The sequence below is a fragment of the Camponotus vicinus genome, unplaced genomic scaffold, assembly GCF_025532165.1.
Source record: "Camponotus vicinus isolate PSW18456_S1 unplaced genomic scaffold, iyCamVici1.0 SCAF_5, whole genome shotgun sequence".
NCBI classification, from domain to species: Eukaryota; Metazoa; Arthropoda; class Insecta; order Hymenoptera; family Formicidae; genus Camponotus; species Camponotus vicinus.
Genome location: NW_028141977.1, coordinates 14,627,161 through 14,645,939, shown reverse-complemented (window position 1 = coordinate 14,645,939; position 18,779 = coordinate 14,627,161). Strand labels below are relative to the sequence as shown.

Below are 18,779 nucleotides of genomic sequence, written 5' to 3'. Positions count from 1 at the left end.
AAAACAATATAAGAAAGATTGAGATTGATTAATTTTACTAGAAAGAAAAGAGAGAGAGAGAGAAAAACAAAGAAGTTTGAAAGAAATATTTGAAAGAAGAACGCATAAATGAAACATGAATAAAGTTATATATAATTCAGCTTCTAAAGAAATTTTAATTTTTACGTAAATAAATCTTTCGAGCAATGTTAAATTTAAATGTCAAGAATTCATTTTCTCAATTCCTTTGCTATACTTTTAATATGTAATAAAAAAGTTTCAAGAATGAAAAGATAGATGTGAAAGAAATTGATCATTTAGTTGATAATAAAAGTTACAATCGAATAATTCAACATATAACATAGATAAGTCTATTTTTTCAAATTTATAGACTTTTCTAAAATTCTTTTAATTTTTCTCTTAAAATATATAATATTATAAAATAACTAAATGTTATTACTTTATCTTTTCTACCATAAATATAGATAAATATAGATAAGAATTATATATACTAATATTATAAGAAAAGAAAAAGATCGTAGATATGACTATAACATAAATATATAATATTTACTCTTTTATAATATACTTTTATATATTTCTTTTTAAGAAAAGATATTACAAATCTTTTCTTATCAGTTTACTCGAAAAGCGGATCCAACCACAGCTATTTGATTCTCTTATCTTTATACGTTGATTATAAGAGAACATGATACAGTTTTGGTGCAACAGAGAGGGAAAGAGAGACAGAGAGAGTTAGGAGACGTTTATAAAGTTGCCGTAGGTGCAGATTTTAAACTCACTAGATAGATTTACCCTAAAATTTTTCTCCTCTCAAGAAAAGAATGCGTACAATAAAAAATTAATTAAATCTTCACTGCTTTATAGTTTTGGAAAAAAATATTTCGTTATATATACATAACTGCGAATGAAATAATCCTTTTTTTTATTAATTTTGAATATATTATAAATTATACTAGATAGATTGTAAATTATCTCAACCAAATTATCCTAGCTATTTCTGTTTATCGCTTTAAAAATGCAACGCAGTGAAAAGAGATACTCTTTAAATCGGATCAGGCACAGGAATTTTCGGCATACGACCTTCCATCATGTCATTCAATAGTACACTGATCTCCTGTAGGGAAATAGTTTATTAATTTATCTATTTATACGCGTATAATGCTTGAAATTAATATATGCTAATATCTTTTAATTATGTTTCTCTTACGAGAACTAACATTCATCTAATTATTAAGCAAACATAATTGATAAAATATATACCTCTTCCCGCTGCATTCTCAGTCTATCGATAATAGGCTCGTTAAAATTAGAATCATTACTGGGATCTTCCAAAATACTTTCGTCGTTTCTCGATACTTGCGGTATGCGGGAGATATAGATTTGTTTGATGATGTCTAAAATTGCCGATGGTCTCGTTTGAGGAAATTGCAAATCGATTCGTCCGAAGGAATCCGCGCCCGCCGGCATCATTAATGGTTTCTCATAATCCGTGCACTTTTCCTCCCTTGTGATTTATTCGACATAATGTTTTGCGATTTAAATAGATAATAAATGTTAAAATCTACTGGAACGTGTACACGAGTTTCAAAGACTTACGTAAATGAAGAACCGAATCCGTAATGAGATAATAGATCCTTAAGTCGTCGCACGAGAAACTTATCTTTAGATGAATAATAATAAAGACTTGCACCTAAACTGTGAGCTATTGCTCTGAGTATCTTGCCAATAAATTCTTTTTTATTCGAGTCGAATTCCTATTGCAATGATTAACAGAAAATGATATATATAGATTTAAAACAAATTTGTTTAAGTATCAAAAATTCGCTACGATATGTATGCTAATTTCATTGAAGAGATTTAGAATTTATTGAAAAATTAACTTCGACAACTTATACATATATAATACCTTGAATTCATCATATCGTCCACCTAAGATGCACATCTGCATCGGGAACGGATCAACTCCGCGTTCCATATCTTTTTTTATGCTTGCCATTCTTTTTTCCCGTAATTTTTGAATTGTCTCGGAATCATAACTCATTTTCAAACCGCTTCGTAGTACAGAAAGGGTTTCCTCGAAAGAAGTCCATAATTCCTCTGGTCGCGATAAATCCAGCATCATCAATAAGACAGTATGATGAGGAGAATGTGTTAATGTAGATCCGGTCATTGCAACGGATACCAAAGAAGAAGTCAAGTGACCCACTTCCCACACGTGCACTATATTTTTCACCTGCATACACGTGCATACACGTACATACATACACATATAGTATAGCATACTATTTATAAATTTAACAATTGAATAATGGATTACTAAGAGTTTTGATAAAATTAATAGAAATATTATTTTACGAAATTTGTAACCAAAGAAATGAGAGAAAATTATATATATTTATGATTTTTTAATGTAAAAAAGGAATAGAACATATTGTTTATAAATATATTTTTACAAATAAGTGAATGTAATTGGCACATGTATCACTTACTAAACTTTTCACAGTTTTGCGACCAAATGAATAATCCATCGCTATAGTCGGTTTTGGTCTTTCGTCTTTTTCGAGAAATCGATATACCATTGTTGTTTTACCCTAGAAATGCAAAATACATCGTGGCACAGTGCAGTACAATGCGATTCCTCTAATTTTATCACTTACAGTTCCCTTACTACCAAGGATAATAATGGATCGTTCGTGAGTTTCATTTGGATCACTCTTGCGTCTGTTTTCTTCTTCTATAGCGAGCCGTAATGCAGTTTCTCGCATAGATTCCTTACTATAAAGTCAATTTTGTTACAATTCTATTATGTCAAAAATATATGTTAACAAATATAATAGATAATAGATAGTAGGAGTTTCGCGTAAATTTATCAAATTGTGCACATCTTTATTAAAGGCTCATGTATACCTTTCTTTTCTTCGAAACTCATATATATAGATTATTACTATAAAATTACTGTTAAATAAAAAAACAATTTTATAAAGATATTCTCACATTAATGCTTTGATATAATCATTTAATATTTAATAATATATTATATAATAATACATGTTTCTTTAATATATATAATACAAAGGAGACTAACAAATTAAATATATACAGAATAAATTAATCACCGATTTTCTGCAGACATTGCTTTTAAAACAGTAAAGAATACTACTATAAATTGTAGTTGTATTCGCACAATTCCATGTTTCTTTAGGTTATGGACATGTTTTACCTTTCGTTACTATAGAAACAGGTGAATTCATTCGTACCATTCTTGCATGATGTAAAGTAAATTTATATTCATATTATTATAGAGATGAGAGAGAGAATGATCGGTATGCAATGTGTATATAGCGTGCAATAGAGCACAATCTTCGATGTAGCTATTTAGAAACGATAAATAATTAATTTCTATATTATTTGACATTTTTGAATGTCAAATAATATAGAAATTATTTATTTTAATGTCCAGTCTTGGTTTATAGAGTTTAATAGGCATCAGGATTTGTTTATATTTAAATAAATAATGTGTTACATTTTAGTCTATTTTTCAACTGTCGCGATACCATTAATCCTTTATATTGATGTTCATAATACATTATGCAAGAATACAAGGTATAATAATTTATATCTACATTTTATCGCTTTTCTACGTAACGTTTTATTCATATGCGCGATGATCTAACGCGAGGTCATCAGTCTTTGTAAAGAAATATCTATGAAGAAATATTTTTTATGGTAATCAATTCTGACTACTTTTATTTAATTTTGATTTTTCTACGATAAAGAATGTTTTAACAATTTCCATCTTCGCTGAATCATAACGCATAGTCCTCTAAATTTGTGAATTTGTTTATGAATAAAATCCATTACTTTTTGTATACCTTCTTTGCGTACATTATGTACAACTTTTAGACTAGATGAAATCAGGAATGTAATGTACGCATTACAATTCGTAATAAGATTCAACATTTCTTAAATGAAAATATATATATATGTGCAAAAATTTTCTTAAAATATTAGATCAAAATTTTTTACGCTTACAAATGTATCGTCTTTCATAATGTTGTAACGAATTCTTTGTTATATAAGAATTGCGATATTACAAATGAAAAGTTAATAAAAAAAGTTAATAATATAAGCATTTAATAATATAAGCGGTTTTTTTTCCTAAAGAACCGAAAATGACGAGCTAGCATCTTTTTTTTATAATATTTTAGGCGCGCACCATACATTCTTAATTTTATTTTACAGCATATTGATTATAATCAATGCATAGTCGATTTACATAATAAACATGTAACGATTAAAGCAGTAGTCATATTCATGTTGTTTTTAATTTTTTTTAAATTTAATTTAAATTTTTTAAAACAATTTTAATTTGATTTCTATATACATTGTATATTATACAATTCGTTTCAATCTAATTATTGTTGAAATTCTGGTTACGAAAAATATCTTTTAAAAAAACTAATTTTGAAAATGTAAGTTATGCGCATACTAAATACAATATTATACAAAAAAACTTACAAATTACTACGCTCGGTTTTGCTACGACATCGTGATACATCAAAATGTCTACAAAGGATAATATTAAATTGCAAGAAAATAAATATTGTTCCTCTCTATAATCTTTTCGTCCACGACCACATATATATCTGTTCCAGAAAATAAAATTTCTATAAATATCTACGATAGTATATATACATATACATTTTATAGTAATTTCTTGAACACTATGGTCGGTAAAAATATTTGAGAGAGGTGTATGACACGATTATCCGATATAATCACAAAATTATAATATTAAATGGAAACGATGAGTGTATGATGTAAGTTGCTCATTAAAAACGAAATAATATTGTCGGGATTAATAGAAAATGTTATGATTATATCATTTATGTGAAAAATTCATTTTTTAATATCAAGTGTCCTATTTTGTAGAAACATTGTTTGATGTTCTCCTTCATCAAATTAACAAAACTATATCGCGTTTTGTCAGAATATATGTGTATCATATTTAGCATTAATTGTTTAAAATACTCACAATGTTACGAATCATAAATCCAATGCAAATAATACCTTTTTTTATCAAATCTATCGGGCAATCGATGAACGTCGATACCGTATGTTTCATGTTTCGGATATAACGAGTAATATAAGGAAGACGAATGTGTTACATAGATTAGTCACCTTTTTCTATAATATTTCATTGCTTCTATAATGCAGTATATTACGCGCTCTGCATGTTATCTAGTCCATATGTCGCTCATCCAATCGTCGTTTAACTCTTCGCTCGGTAGAACTTTTAATTTTCTCAAAGCTTCGAGATAAAATGTGAGTTCCGACGTGACCACGCCATGTTGCGGGCCACCATTATTCACTATATTCATTTTAACTAATTGCTCCCTAAGTTTTTCCTTGAATGATGAATTTACCGTGCGATAAAGAGATTGTACTTCGACAGTAGGCAAAATTCCAGAGACGGCTTCATGAAGTTTTATTAGATAACTATGAAAGTAAAAGAGATATACATTTTCTAAGATATATATATATTTAAAAAAATCACATTATTGAATATATATTGAGACATTTACCTAGAAATATTTCTGAAAGATTTGGATGGCACTGGGGGTCTTGCTGTCCATTTCGATATTTGTCCACCTAACAAATTGTCTACGATAGTGAGAATTTTTCCTTCTATCTCACGCACATGGGCGCGAATGTCCCTTTCAACGCTATCTAATAAAGCCACCCCTCCACTTATACCGGATGTGCCAATGAATCCTCGACTAGGATTTTGTTCTGTGAGTTCTGTATATTAAAATATGCATTGAGGATAAATATTCGTGTATCTATTTGATGCTAATTTTGATTTGATATATTTTATTATGTGGACTTACCTTGGAAATGTGTCTTGACAAAAGGCATAAACCACAATATAAGTTTGAGACTTCGGGCCGCCAATACGAGTATCGTACTTGTAATAGTTTTTAAGCCTGCGACTTGCATTGCGCCCGCACCCAAAACTAGTTGACAGCATCGAGAATTATAATGTCTTAGTAATTCGGCTAATTGTCTTCCTATAGTTCCAGATAAGGCGACCAATTCACTACCAGTCCTAAGAAAAGATCGTAAGTTATATTATACGTTGCAAAGTTTACGAATAGATTCTGTCTTTACCTGCAGTACTCGTGTATCATCTGTATAAGCATCAGAGCAGTACCAACAACGGCGAATTTCTCATCGTTGACCATGATAAAATTTTCTACACTCTCATTTCTCGTGTCATCTTCGCGCGTAAATATTTTAAGCGGAAAGCACTTGTTCTCGTATACATATGTCACTAGCGACTGAAATTCTAATGGCACGTCAGCTTGTTTCCACCTTTCGGACTCCAATAGCAGCGTCAATTTAGTTTTGCGTTCATTATGAAAGCGTTGTACAAATTTACTCGCTTGTGCCTGTAAAAAAGATGAGAGAGTTAGTTTATCTAATAGCTAAAAATTAATTTTAAATAATACGCATGACGTGTGCATAAATGATAATTACCTTAAATGCCGATCGTAACGCAGTACACTGTTTGCCGCAAAGTTTTTCACAAGCGTGCGTGAATTCTTCGACCATATTGGCCAGCTGACAAACCTGAGCGGTCGTTGCTTTCTCGCTCAACCAAGAGCCCTTATCGTTCCACGTTTGACCTTCTTTATTCTCCTCTAATTTATTCTGCGAGACATCGGCGATAATCTTGTCGTTGTGAAGTTTATCCCTCTCGTTTGTCCCCGCCGAAAGTAGATTGCCCATTCGCTCGTGGCAATAATCACATACAGAGGTAATCATATCAGTGAGCTTATGGGTTACTCGCATATGCTCTTCTTGAGTCAGTAATCGATCAGGTACTGATTCGTCAAATGAACCATCGCATAAACGTCCAGCTGACAAGTCCGCTGTGTCTCTCATTACATCATGAACTGCCTAATAAGAATATTCAATTATTGTATATATATGATACACTAATCGCTCTTCAACTTAAAAGAAATAATTAACTTAAAAGAAATAATGGTCGTCACAATCTCGAGATTGCAATATTATTTAACTTTCATAATTAAATATTCTTGTCATAATTAAATATTCTTCTACACTGTAAATAAGTGTATTGTATGTACAAAATTTCATGTTTGAAATTCATTTTAAAAAGTTTCTTTGATGTAATAAACAATATGTCGTAAAAGATAATACAAAGTGAAGTGTATGTAAGTGAGTTATAACCTTTCCGGATTGTACATACCTTAACTCGTAGTAGAAGTGATGTGAAAGATTGTATGGTATTGTGGAGCAAAGTTAATCTTTCCGTCAAAGAGAGACCCCCGACTTCGAGAGCAGCCGCTTGCTGATCGCTACAACAGTCGCTCGCTGCCAGAGCCTCTATCACTCGTTGTTTCGTCAAGGCTCTTACGGTGGTCACAGCTTCCTCTTTGTACGTATCCACAAATTGAAAATGTTTCTGACGTAGTAGACCAGAAATGATGGAAACCAGTTTATCCTGTTCGTTGAGGTACAAATGATCTCACTGGGAAGAGATGTATGAAGGTTTGTTTGCTACGAACTAGGGATAGAATGCGGTTGCGAAAAGTTGTGGAAGTACTTACACCGTCTAAAACGGTATTCTCGCCGCCCAATGGTCTATTGAGATCCGCTGTCGCGTACCTTTGAAACTCAGTCGACAGCATCTTGTCCACGAGTTTCTCCATTTCAGTTAATTGAGAACTTAAATGTCTAAAATCAAATCAAATAAATGTATAATGATTGCGTATGTGTAATGTTTCGATAATTTGTCGATTATTCCCTAAAGAAGATTACGCGGATACTTACCTAAAACTATGTATTCCATTCAATTCCTGCAAGAGAATTTCTTGCGTCGTGGAAATAAGATCTAATGCTGCAACATAATCTGGCGTAGATAGCAATAATTGTATCATGGGTTGACTTTGATGCACGGTTGCCATAAGTTTTAATTTCTCTTGTACCAATAATCTGTTAGATCTAGCACGTTCTAGGCTAAATAAGAAGAACAAATATTGTGCAAAATAAATACATTGATATACAGATATAATAAATATATTATTACTGCATCCGTACATCCGAGTATCCTGAAGCCGTTAGAATGTTATGCTCGTAAATGATTATTGTATTTCACTTATGAATAAAGAATTTATCTAAAATAAATAATTATAAACTCTCATAACGATAAAAATAGTAAGTTAAGAAATGCATTCTCGATTTGGTGGGAATGTAACAATAATATATTTCTAAGAAAAATATATATTATATTTTTATGTTATTTAATTTTCATGTTTCTTTAAGACAGAAACTGCTCTTGTTTAATACATCTTTGAAACAAATGATTCACATGCTGTATATATACTCACCGTAAAATTTCTAGAGAATTTTTGACTAGATGCTTATCGACTTGATGAATATTCTTCCTGAGAGCTTTTAAAACCGTAATAGTTTGAGTAAGTTGTTCCATAAGCGCGTCATGAGATGTCATTGCATGGAAAAAGGCTTGAGATTTCGACGCGACTTGCTCCGCTATTCGGACTTCCACAATGTCTAGATAGTGACTAAGCTGTTACAGAATATTTTACATAATTCAACGACTGATTGTTGAAATCTTGGAAATTAATTTCGTGCATGAATTTACGAAATAATTATTTTTATAATGACAAAATATTTAAATTGATAAATGTAATATTAGAGTAGCAAAGTCTTTTCTTCTTTCGTTTATAACTATACCTTTTCTTGCATTTGCTTCACATGCAAAACAATATTGCATTCTTCGGTTAAAAGACCGTCTTTCGCAAATGGAAACACAGCATCAAAATTGTCTCTTTGTGAAAGATCTAAATTCGGTACTAAGAAAATCTTTGGAATACTAGCTAAATCAAATTGCAGCCGATCTGAAATAAAAGAAAAATATATTATAATATTTTTAAAAATGTTGTATTATATTTAAAGAGTTATTTAAAAGTTATATTTTTAAAAGTTATATATAAAAAATTACTTATAATTGTACTATATATTGTAAAATATATTAGAGAAAAATTAGATATAAGTCTGTGCAAGTGATTATTATATAAATCTCGAGATATATACAAAGTTAAATTTAATATTGAAGCTTAAAAGAAATTTTAGTGAATTAAACTTGTATGTAATTGCATAAGAAAACTGATTTTTTCCTAATTGAATTTAAACAAATTTTACCTTTTAATAAAAAAATATTATATTCTTTGTAATAATATATCCCTGTTACTAATGTTTTTTTTGAGTACATCATCTATGTACAATACATAAAATATTAAAGACCATAAATCATTTACCTAGTGATTTCACCTTCCTAAGGTTCGGAAAATTTTGGAGTAGTTCATTTGGAGTAGCTGGCCTATTTGCACTTGAATTCATACGTGAATGTTTTCTATATCTCTGAAAGAATAAATATAAAATAGATTTTCTATTATTTATTATTTATACACACAAAATAAAAACATATATTAGAAATTATTAAAAATAATATTCCCATTAAAGAAATTTTATGCTTAGTGTAAATATTGATTACCCTTGCAATTTTTTTTAAATATGTCTCAAAATGTTGCATTGTGATCTCAGGAAGGTAAGGACTCTTTGGAATATCCACTTTTTCCACAAATCCATCTCCCCAGGTACGAGTTAAAAAATTACTCTGCTTTCCTTTGAACGGATCGTTTAGGACAGCAGGTAGATTTTGTGAAGCCGAATAGACGGTCCACGACGAGCCGATTTCGGACTGACCGTTGCTTTTTCGTTGTTGTTGCATAGCTGCGTGTTTAGTGGCGTGTGCTATATAATCCTTATCAGAGACACCTTCCACAGGAAGACTAGTGCACACCTCATTATAGCCATAGAGACATACAAAGGATCCACCTTCTCTGGAACAATGTTGATCTCTCAGGTGCCTAAAACAAGTTGTAAAATAATGCAGTTGTAAAATAATCATATACTATTAAATATAATTAAGTAGACACATTTTTTTCAAGTATTATTAAAGTGAGACATAAGTATGCGTTTTCTGGAATATAATCAGTCATTACATTGAAAGCAACAATTTCGAAGCATGACTTTAAATTGTTCGATGGATTATGAAGAAAAGAATCGCGAAATGTATCGTCGTTTTAATAAAAACGGAGTGACTAACTGACAGACGTTAGACAGATGGACCCACCTAACGAAGTCTTGAATTTGCTTGAATGTCTGGTTAGTGCAATGTTCGCATACGAAAACCATGGGTACCGAGTCGGATCCTCTCGCGATCTTTGCCATTGCCCGTGTGTCACCTCAGCTCACCATCGTGATGTCAAGAGGCGCGTTTCGGAGCACTGCTCGGCTGGAGAGATTCTCGAGTCTCACACGCACGATCGCTTTTAACGTGTACACGTCCCCACTTACGAATACACACGTTTTACGTGGTTTTATGATATGTACACGTTGGCCAACTCAAAAACGAGACAGCCGGCTCAGCGAAGGTCACTAACAATATTCCCTTCACACATGATCTCTCAAGCTCCCTTTCGATAAAATTTTTATTATTCATAAACAATGCGTTTAAATTATGTTAATGAGTATGATCATGTTAATGAGTCATTGTTTTCAATGCGCCGCGCATTTCTGATGACTCATAATTCGTATTTCTCGGAGCACGAATTACTTTTTCGAAGACATTGTGAACACGCGTCTCCAACGTCAGGCGCAAGACTGAATCGAACCAATATGAAACGTGCAACGTGCCATGTGCCATCACAATCTTCTTCAGATGGCGTATTGGTGAATGGAAGAATTTACTGTCATTTTCCCTTCTATGTTACTCCGATTTTCCTTGCCTACAGATCGCTTCAAAAGACGTTAAACGTTTTGAGATATATCGGGGGGTTCCATTTTACAAATAAATAATTATATTAGCAATCATTGAGAATAAATAAGCTTGTGAGTGTGCGATTCGTACAATCTCTATAATTCGATAATTTAATATTATTTTATTTTCGATAATTTAATTTTATGTGCATTATAAAGTATAGATATAAGATACAGTTAATTCAACAATAGTATATACAGACATTCAACTTGAAGCATTTATTCCATTTAAAGCAAAAACAAGTATTGACTTCGATTCATTCCTAAAAGAAAATATAAAATTAGCATTTTTATAATAGTAGTAGCAACTTTATAGTAGTAGTAACAACTTTAATTTTTTTGAAATATTTAGGAAATCATTAACTTTAAAAAATGCGTTCTTTTTATTATTTATATTTCAATAATTTAAATAAATTATATAATATTTAAATTATGTACTATTATTTTTCAATTTTTATTTTTTGTGTGAGATTTAAGCAAAAAATTCATTTTTATTATTTTATTAAATATTAATATTTCATATTAATATTTGGTATTTTAAATTATTTAGAAATATGAAAATTTCTAAAGAATTAGATTTCATCGATAATATTCATATTATCTGATATTAATAAACGATAAAAAAAAGTATGTATAAATTTCTATTATTATTATTGTTATATACATATGTATAACAATAATAATAATAATAATAATAATAAAATATGTGCATAATAATAATCCTATGTATAATTTTGTAGGAAAAGATAAGAACATTTTTTATATTTTACGGATTAATCTATATGATATTTAAATTTAAAACAATAGCATAAGTTGTGCAACAGACTTTATTTGTATGAAAGATCAAATATTATGAGAACAATTTTGTATGAGTTACTGCAATTTTATTTTTTGTTCATATAGAAAGAATATTCCTGGCACATGTAATCGAACTTAAGAAATTATTTTGTTGAACGCTCTTTTAGACGGGCAATTTGTCATGTTTTCTATCACAAAATTATTTCATAATTTTCCATCAAATTATGTTGCTATATTTCTTTATGTTTCTGCATCTTTATGTTTCTTACGCTGTTTTATCATTTGCTCTTCTTTAATGTTTTCGACTTTTCAATGTATAGTTGCAGCTGTTCAACTTCTATTAACATTATTACGTGTAACAATGGAATATTATTATTTTCGATATAAAATGGCTATTTGTCCTCTAAAAATCAATTATTCAAGATGACATTGTATAGTATATGTAAAATTATATCGCAAAAAGATTAGATAGAAAATATCTGCAGTATCAAAAAAAATTTAACTTAACAAAGATGAGTAAATGGCAGTCTGAAAATTCTTTTCGCGAAGTAAACAAGAATAATTGACGAGTATATATAAACAGCTGTTCCTGTGCTATTATCATTCACAATTTGATCAGATGATATTGATTCTCTAATTATTCTTGTTATCGTCATTTCGTGTTGCGCGACTGGCAATAATCCAAAATTTGCGTTGCGAATGAATTAAATGAGACAGATGTTGCATGGCTCCTTCAATTTAAATGATAATAATTATTGGCTTTAACGCCAACGATTATTATTATTATTATCGTTCTCGCTTGTTCGTGGTAGAGGTGGTGGTGTTGGTATGGCTTGATTAATCTGCAAAGTTTGTCTCATTTGCTCCTGCTCTTGCTGTTGTTGATGCTGATTTCGGCGTACTTCGTGAGCCAGTAGCTTTTGACGTTTCTCCTCCATCAATCGCTCGCGATGCTTGTGTATATAGTCATATATGTTTGGAAGCCCCATAATCACACAGGCTGATAATGCTGATCTGCATATATTCATATCTGTTGCCTCATACCTGCGTTTGTGCATTGTAAGAATAAATATTATAATTTTTACACAGAAAAGTAGCTAATGAGATTTAAATGCTTGTATCAGCAGACACTTCTCTTTTCTTGCAAATTTAATTGTACAGAATGTCTTATAAATTTTTAATATTTTGAATTATATAAGAGAGATGTGTCTAGAAAATTGAATTGTGCGAGGTTTTCAAAACAGACATTATTATGTCATAGTTAGATTTTTAATTGCTTATACTATCTTTATATATTATTGCTTTCCTATATGAGTTATAAAATGATTGATAAAAAATTGATTACAGAAGGATTAGTTACCATTCGTTTGTTTTCTCATCGTAACATTCCACCTGGTACGTCGTAGTGACACCATTAAATCCACCGATAGCAAAAATCATATCGTCAATTACTTCAATGGCGAAATTGCTACGCGGATTATACATATCCGGAATATGGCTCCACGTGTTCGTAGAAGGTTTATATTTTTCCCCGCTGCACATTCTCGATATTCCATTGAAGCCTCCTTTATAAACAGAGATTGTTAATTTTTATTTTATATATACGTAAACCTATATATAAAATAAAAAGTAATTAGAAAGACAAACGTTTTTTTTAAATTTTACAATGATGACATTTTGATATTTGTGCATGATTGATAATATTCAGTTAAATATATTCAAGGCATACTAAAGTAATTTTAAGTGTAAAACAGTTTTGGAAAATTTCCTCGTTTATACAAATATTTGTGCATATGTTTTACAGTAGTAGGATTCTTAGTAGGATTAGTAGAATTTCTTTCATAATGAGTACATATCTTAATACCGATAACATAAACGTAGCCATGATAAGATATGCACGACACGCCACTCCTACGTGACCTCATTGCAGTTATCATTGTCCACTGGTTGGTGTTTGGATCATATACTTCGGCTGTATTGAGACAATCGTGCCCGTCGAAACCGCCCGTAATATATATTTTGTCTGTAGAATATATGAAAAATTACAATGATCGTTATATTGCAAAAATAAAACTAACAGAATAGCACATCCGAAATTTGAAAATTTATTTATTTTGAAGCAAAAAATTATCTTCTTAAGGATATATGTATATATATTTTTTCAATACATAACTTTCTTGTAATATACTTTTTCTCTTAATGCTTCAATTATTTATCTTCATGTTTATATATATTATATGTAACAAAAAAATTATTAATATAAATATTACATTAAAAAAATATTTTCTAAAATATTTATTCATCTCATTATATCTACGTTTTTAATACAGCTGGATGCTGCAACCAATATCTTTTGACGAAATAAAATAAATGTATCAGTACACTTATTTCCAAGATCCAATAATACCATTCAAAGTAGTTGCGCTGGCATCGGATCTCTGCACGTTCATAGGTGCAATGAGAGACCACTGATTTGTTTTGTAGTCATATCGCTCCGCTGTTTTTTGTCGATGATATCCATCGTATCCTCCCATTGCGTAGATCAAATCATTCAAAACTGCCACACTAACGTAACATCTGTGACAAATAGATGAAGCCTGATGCGAGCTTTCGTTGCCAATGATATTAGAGGAGCTAGTCACTGAACTTCAGTTTATATTGTTTGTATCAATATCTATACGTACACACACATATTTTATATTTTTCTACATCAAGCATCAGTGTTATTACATAATACAATTAATTTGTAGTCAATTATAAAAATGTGCATTTAAATATGATTTCGAAAGTATATACATAAGTGTAATATTTCTGTCATTCTTTTATTCTATATTTATTCTATATTTATCATTCCTTTATCCTTATTATCTACATTGTAAATAAGTGGAATAAATAAGATCCAAAAAAGTCATCCAAATCTTTCACAGAACTAGTGACTAGCCCCTCTGAAATATATTCGACCTTCTAGCATTCATGGGAGCAACTTCTCGCCACACCTTGGTCACCGCGTTGAAACAACGACAACTGTTGAAATAATCGACTCCATCGAACCCTCCGATGACGTAGACATTGAATCCGATTACTGCAAGTCCATGATAAGCTCGGGGACTGGTTGGATCTGTTTCTTCAATCTAGAAAACAAGAGATCTAAATAATTAACTAAACTCTGTTGAAATTGTATTTATTCGAATTTCAGTATAAACATGACTTAGAGAGAATCATGAATGTTATGTTGCTTCAATTTCTTTTTATGAAACAAATGGATTAATACCAAATAAATAATAATTTATATCTATTTATTATATAAATGGTTTTACATTATATTAATTTATATTTCTCGATTTTTACAGTCTACTTTGCGATTATTATGCATAACGAGACGATATTTTTTTCGTTACGTTAAAAAAGTTGTACATTAAAATATCATTGATACTACCGGAATCCATCGATCTGCTCTCGTATCATAAGTCTCGATATAATTTGTCGGCGAGCCGCCGCTCCATCCACCGATGGCGAACAGAATTTCATGCGGAACTCTAGGTCGCGCGATTTCTGGTGTCGGCACTTCTCCGTCTTTCTGGGTGATCATCTCCAAATCGTATAGAAATTTCAGAGTTTCGATGATGATGGGTCTACACGCGTCATTACCCACGACGTAAGGATGATCCTTGACATTCTCCAGAAAAAACTGCGTGTCTAAGAGACCGAGCCTAATATTCTTCATTAGATCCACTATGTAATCTTTTCTAGATTCTATATCGTGATTTATCCATCTTAGTATTAATTCCCAAACTGTCTGCTCGCTTTTCACGTTTAATTCATCGGCACCTACTAATGACTTCAATTCCTCGATAGGTAAATGTAAAATTTCTTCGCTTCTCTGAGATACCTAGTGTAAGAGAATGAAATTGAACAAGAAAGGGAGAATAATAGAGTAAATAAATTATCATGCTAATCGAACCTCGACAAAGTGTCCTACAATAAAACGATAAGCATCATTTTCCAACTTTTTGCAAAAATGTTGACGAGCAAATCGCATTACTCCGATACAATTTTCCGGCGCCAAATTATCTCTTAGATAATCACAGCACAAATCAAGTACACCCAGAATGCTTAAATAATCTGCCGTCGTTAACAATTCGCATACATTTTCACGATTCACATCAATAGATCGCAAATATGCGTATTCCAGCAAGAGATTCATCATCGGGCTTGTCACACCTGGTAAAAGGACATCGGTTTTCTCACGAGAATGCAATGTAGTTGTGAATAATGTCCTGCAAAATGAATTAGGCAATAAAAGTTGCGAAAATTAATCTGATATTTATGTTAATTAATATATAAATTTATTACACTGCATATTATAAATTTTAATGAGGATAATGTTTATTTTAACAGAAATTTATTATAAAAATTAAAGTAATAAAAAATCAACGGGACTAAAATTATTAAATTCTATAGATTATAATTGTAAGAGATATTCACACACACATTAATCCTTTTAGCTGCCAAACAATAATATATCGTCATTAGCTACTTTTTTTTATAATTTTGAATAAACATTATTTAGTGATTTTCAACAAATATTGAAATACTTTTGTTGATTAATTTTCTCTTTATTTCTTGATATGTTTCTTTTTAAATTTTGTAATTATCATTTTTTACAAAATTTTTATAATTTTTTTTCTTAAACCTTACCAAACTACAACTTGGTTCAATATTTTTCATTCAGATACAACTTTTTCGGTCGGCACTAAAAGGGTTAATGTTTTGCATATAAAAATTCATATATCTCTCTCTAAAATTAATATATTTACGCACTGATAAACAAAATTATTTTTTTCTTATGTAATGGCTATATATATATATATATATATATATATATATATATATATATATATATATATATATATATATATATATACAGGATGAGCCATTTTAATTAACGCACGCAATTATTTCGGAAACAAAGCATTTTAGAGAAAAATGTTTCAGACAAAAGTTTTATGGTTTTGAGGGGGCCATAAGATGGTATCATTGGTTTGACACTGAAGAGTCATTTGAAGGTCACGTGAAGGTCACTTCAATTTTTTTAAATGGAACACCCTATATATTTTTGCACTCTCTTGTAGCTTATCTCGAGAGCTTTCCAAAACACTATAATTAAGTACCTTTTCGTTAAGTACTTTTTGAGTTATGAGGCTTGAAATAATTTCTTAATTTTACATAAACCGTAAAATATCTTGTAAAATATTCATTTTTCGATTATCTTACCTTAATACTTTTACGTACAAAATAATGAGAGGAATCAATTGGTCTAAAGAAAACACATAGTTGTTTTGAAGAAAAAATATGTAATTTGCAATTAACAATTCCATATTTTTTCTTAAAAACCACCAATTGATTCCTCTCATTATTTTGTAATAAAAGTATTAAGATAAGATAATCGAAAAATGAATATTTTACAAGATATTTTTTATGGTTTATGTAAAATTAAGAAATTATTTCAAGCCTCATAACTCAAAAAGTACTTAACGAAAAGGTACTTAATTATAGTGTTTTGGAAAGCTCTCGAGATAAGCTACAAGAGAGTGCAAAAATATATAGGGTGTTCCATTTAAAAAAATTGAAGTGACTTCACGTGACCTTCAAATGACTCTTCAGTGTCAAACCAATGATACCATCTTATGGCCCCCTCGAAACCATAAAACTTTTGTCTGAAACATTTTTCTCTAAAATGCTTTGTTTCCGAAATAATTGCGTGCGTTAATTAAAATGGCTCACCCTGTATATATATATGTACACAAATACATAATATGAAATTCGAAGAAAATATGTCGGACAGAATTAAAAACCTGAAATAAGTACTGCATGCCGAAAGTATAGCTCGGTGAATCGGAAAAACACCACCGTCCTCTAATCTCAATACTGCATCGCAAAGCAAATTATTTTGTCGGAAATCATAGAGCGATTGCATCGCTTGTGTACTCATGCAACGGCCCCCGCTTTCGGCTATTAAACGTTGATTATTTCCATTACATTTTTCATCTTTTTTGTTGCTCGTACTTGGTTCTACATCCATATCAAAATAATTGAGACGTTTGATGGTCCCGCGAAGATATTAACGCGTGGATTGCAACATTAAAATATTTTTATTAAATTAAACAATTTTTCTTCAATAGATCTACGAGAAAGAAAACAAATAATGTATATTAATTTCAAGCAGAGTAAAATAAGTCACAATTTAGTATAAATTTAAATATAATATAGTAGTGAAAAAATTATATAATTATAATTTAAAAAAATTACTTTATTAATAAAATAAGATTAAAAGTTAAAAATATATCGAACAATTTCTTATTACAATGAAATAATGTACCAAAATATAATTAATAAATATAATTAATAAATTACTAACAAAACAGTTTTGAGTTATATTGGTTAAGTATATATGCGAGAGAGAGATTATTATTATAATGATATATTTATATAATCGAATTATTTCGGATTAAAAGTTATCAAATTTTTAAGATTGTATATATAGCTTATATATTTAATTTATTTTATACTTACTGAGTATAGAGAATAATTATTTCCTGAGAATTTAGTAATCGCGCGGGAGGTTAGCAATTCGTATCGATCTTGGTGTAGATTGACTTTTACAATTTTCGACTTGATAATTTTTCGATCTGGGATGAGGTCGTGATTGCGATAAAGTCCCGCTTGCGATCAGTTGCTGAGAGTGATTAACAATGGCTGAAATGTATTGTTGTGTGTCGGGCTCATATGTGCTAGAATTTGGAATGTGTCAAAATTTTGACACGTGGATGGAAAGATCGAAGACCGATTCGCGAACTGAAGAAATGCAGAAGGCTATGAAGGGGAATGTGTGAAAGCGGTGAGGGGATTGTTAGAGGGAGATACAAATTATTTTGTATGATTTTAAAAGCGAATAAAATGTCGCGCTTGGCTGTGACATGTGGTCTTACATGTCCGCCGTTCAATCAGAGACTGTTGCTCGACAAAAGAGATCCTTCTGTTCCTGC

General features: G+C 30.5%; 3 protein-coding genes and 1 long non-coding RNA gene across 5 annotated transcripts in view; 1 reads left to right on the top strand and 3 right to left on the bottom strand.

The window, feature by feature from the left end:
* The window catches only part of LOC145972128 (uncharacterized), a 40,854-nt gene that overhangs the window by 16,478 nt on the left and 5,597 nt on the right, over window positions 1-18,779 (top strand). The window lies entirely within an intron of this gene.
* Window positions 846-3,223, bottom strand: LOC145972125 (cytoplasmic dynein 2 light intermediate chain 1). The gene is made up of 7 exons (XM_083100409.1): window positions 3,120-3,223; window positions 2,661-2,778; window positions 2,493-2,594; window positions 1,910-2,236; window positions 1,600-1,757; window positions 1,264-1,507; window positions 846-1,117 (listed from the first exon to the last, which is right to left on the bottom strand). The coding sequence occupies exons 1-7, from the start codon at window positions 3,134-3,136 to the stop codon at window positions 1,046-1,048; spliced, it is 1,038 nt and encodes a 345-aa protein (XP_082956535.1). The 5' UTR covers window positions 3,137-3,223; the 3' UTR covers window positions 846-1,045.
* On the bottom strand, window positions 3,003-10,766 carry Scat (VPS54 subunit of GARP complex scat). Its single transcript, XM_083100398.1, has 13 exons — window positions 10,250-10,766; window positions 9,608-9,983; window positions 9,372-9,474; window positions 8,788-8,951; window positions 8,421-8,620; window positions 7,864-8,049; window positions 7,641-7,767; window positions 7,280-7,534; window positions 6,544-6,966; window positions 6,175-6,455; window positions 5,895-6,112; window positions 5,589-5,805; window positions 3,003-5,502 (listed from the first exon to the last, which is right to left on the bottom strand). Exons 1-13 carry the CDS (start codon window positions 10,345-10,347, stop codon window positions 5,241-5,243), a joined length of 2,910 nt encoding a protein of 969 aa, XP_082956524.1. The 5' UTR covers window positions 10,348-10,766; the 3' UTR covers window positions 3,003-5,240.
* Klhl10 (kelch-like protein 10) lies at window positions 11,745-18,777 on the bottom strand. 2 transcript variants are annotated; one of them, XM_083099455.1, is made up of 9 exons: window positions 18,307-18,777; window positions 17,589-17,917; window positions 15,695-16,010; window positions 15,170-15,622; window positions 14,695-14,864; window positions 14,141-14,310; window positions 13,598-13,756; window positions 13,094-13,298; window positions 11,745-12,777 (listed from the first exon to the last, which is right to left on the bottom strand). In XM_083099455.1, exons 2-9 carry the CDS (start codon window positions 17,813-17,815, stop codon window positions 12,495-12,497), a joined length of 1,983 nt encoding a protein of 660 aa, XP_082955581.1. In that variant the 5' UTR covers window positions 17,816-17,917; window positions 18,307-18,777; the 3' UTR covers window positions 11,745-12,494. The 2 variants fall into 2 exon arrangements, with proteins under 2 accessions (XP_082955581.1, XP_082955582.1); XM_083099456.1 differs by lacking the exons at window positions 17,589-17,917; window positions 18,307-18,777 and adding an exon at window positions 16,223-16,498.

Bases quoted from the DNA above. Each gene is read 5' to 3' on its own strand.
- LOC145972125 (XM_083100409.1), bottom strand. The intron at 2,237-2,492 runs GTAAGTGATACA...ACGTGTATGCAG, and splicing joins GCAAAACTGTGAAAAGTTTA to GTGAAAAATATAGTGCACGT. The intron at 1,118-1,263 runs GTATATATTTTA...ATTTCCCTACAG, and splicing joins TGAGAATGCAGCGGGAAGAG to GAGATCAGTGTACTATTGAA.
- Scat (XM_083100398.1), bottom strand. From the start codon at position 10,347: ATGGCAAAGATCGCGAGAGGATCCGACTCGGTACCCATGGTTTTCGTA. The intron at 7,768-7,863 runs GTAAGTATCCGC...ATTTGATTTTAG, and splicing joins AATGGAATACATAGTTTTAG to ACATTTAAGTTCTCAATTAA. The intron at 6,456-6,543 runs GTAATTATCATT...TCTTTTTTACAG, and splicing joins CGTTACGATCGGCATTTAAG to GCACAAGCGAGTAAATTTGT.
- Klhl10 (XM_083099455.1), bottom strand. From the start codon at position 17,815: ATGGATGTAGAACCAAGTACGAGCAACAAAAAAGATGAAAAATGTAAT. The intron at 14,865-15,169 runs GTAGTATCAATG...CTTGTTTTCTAG, and splicing joins GAGCAGATCGATGGATTCCG to ATTGAAGAAACAGATCCAAC. The intron at 13,299-13,597 runs GTATTAAGATAT...CTGTTTATAAAG, and splicing joins TGGCTACGTTTATGTTATCG to GAGGCTTCAATGGAATATCG.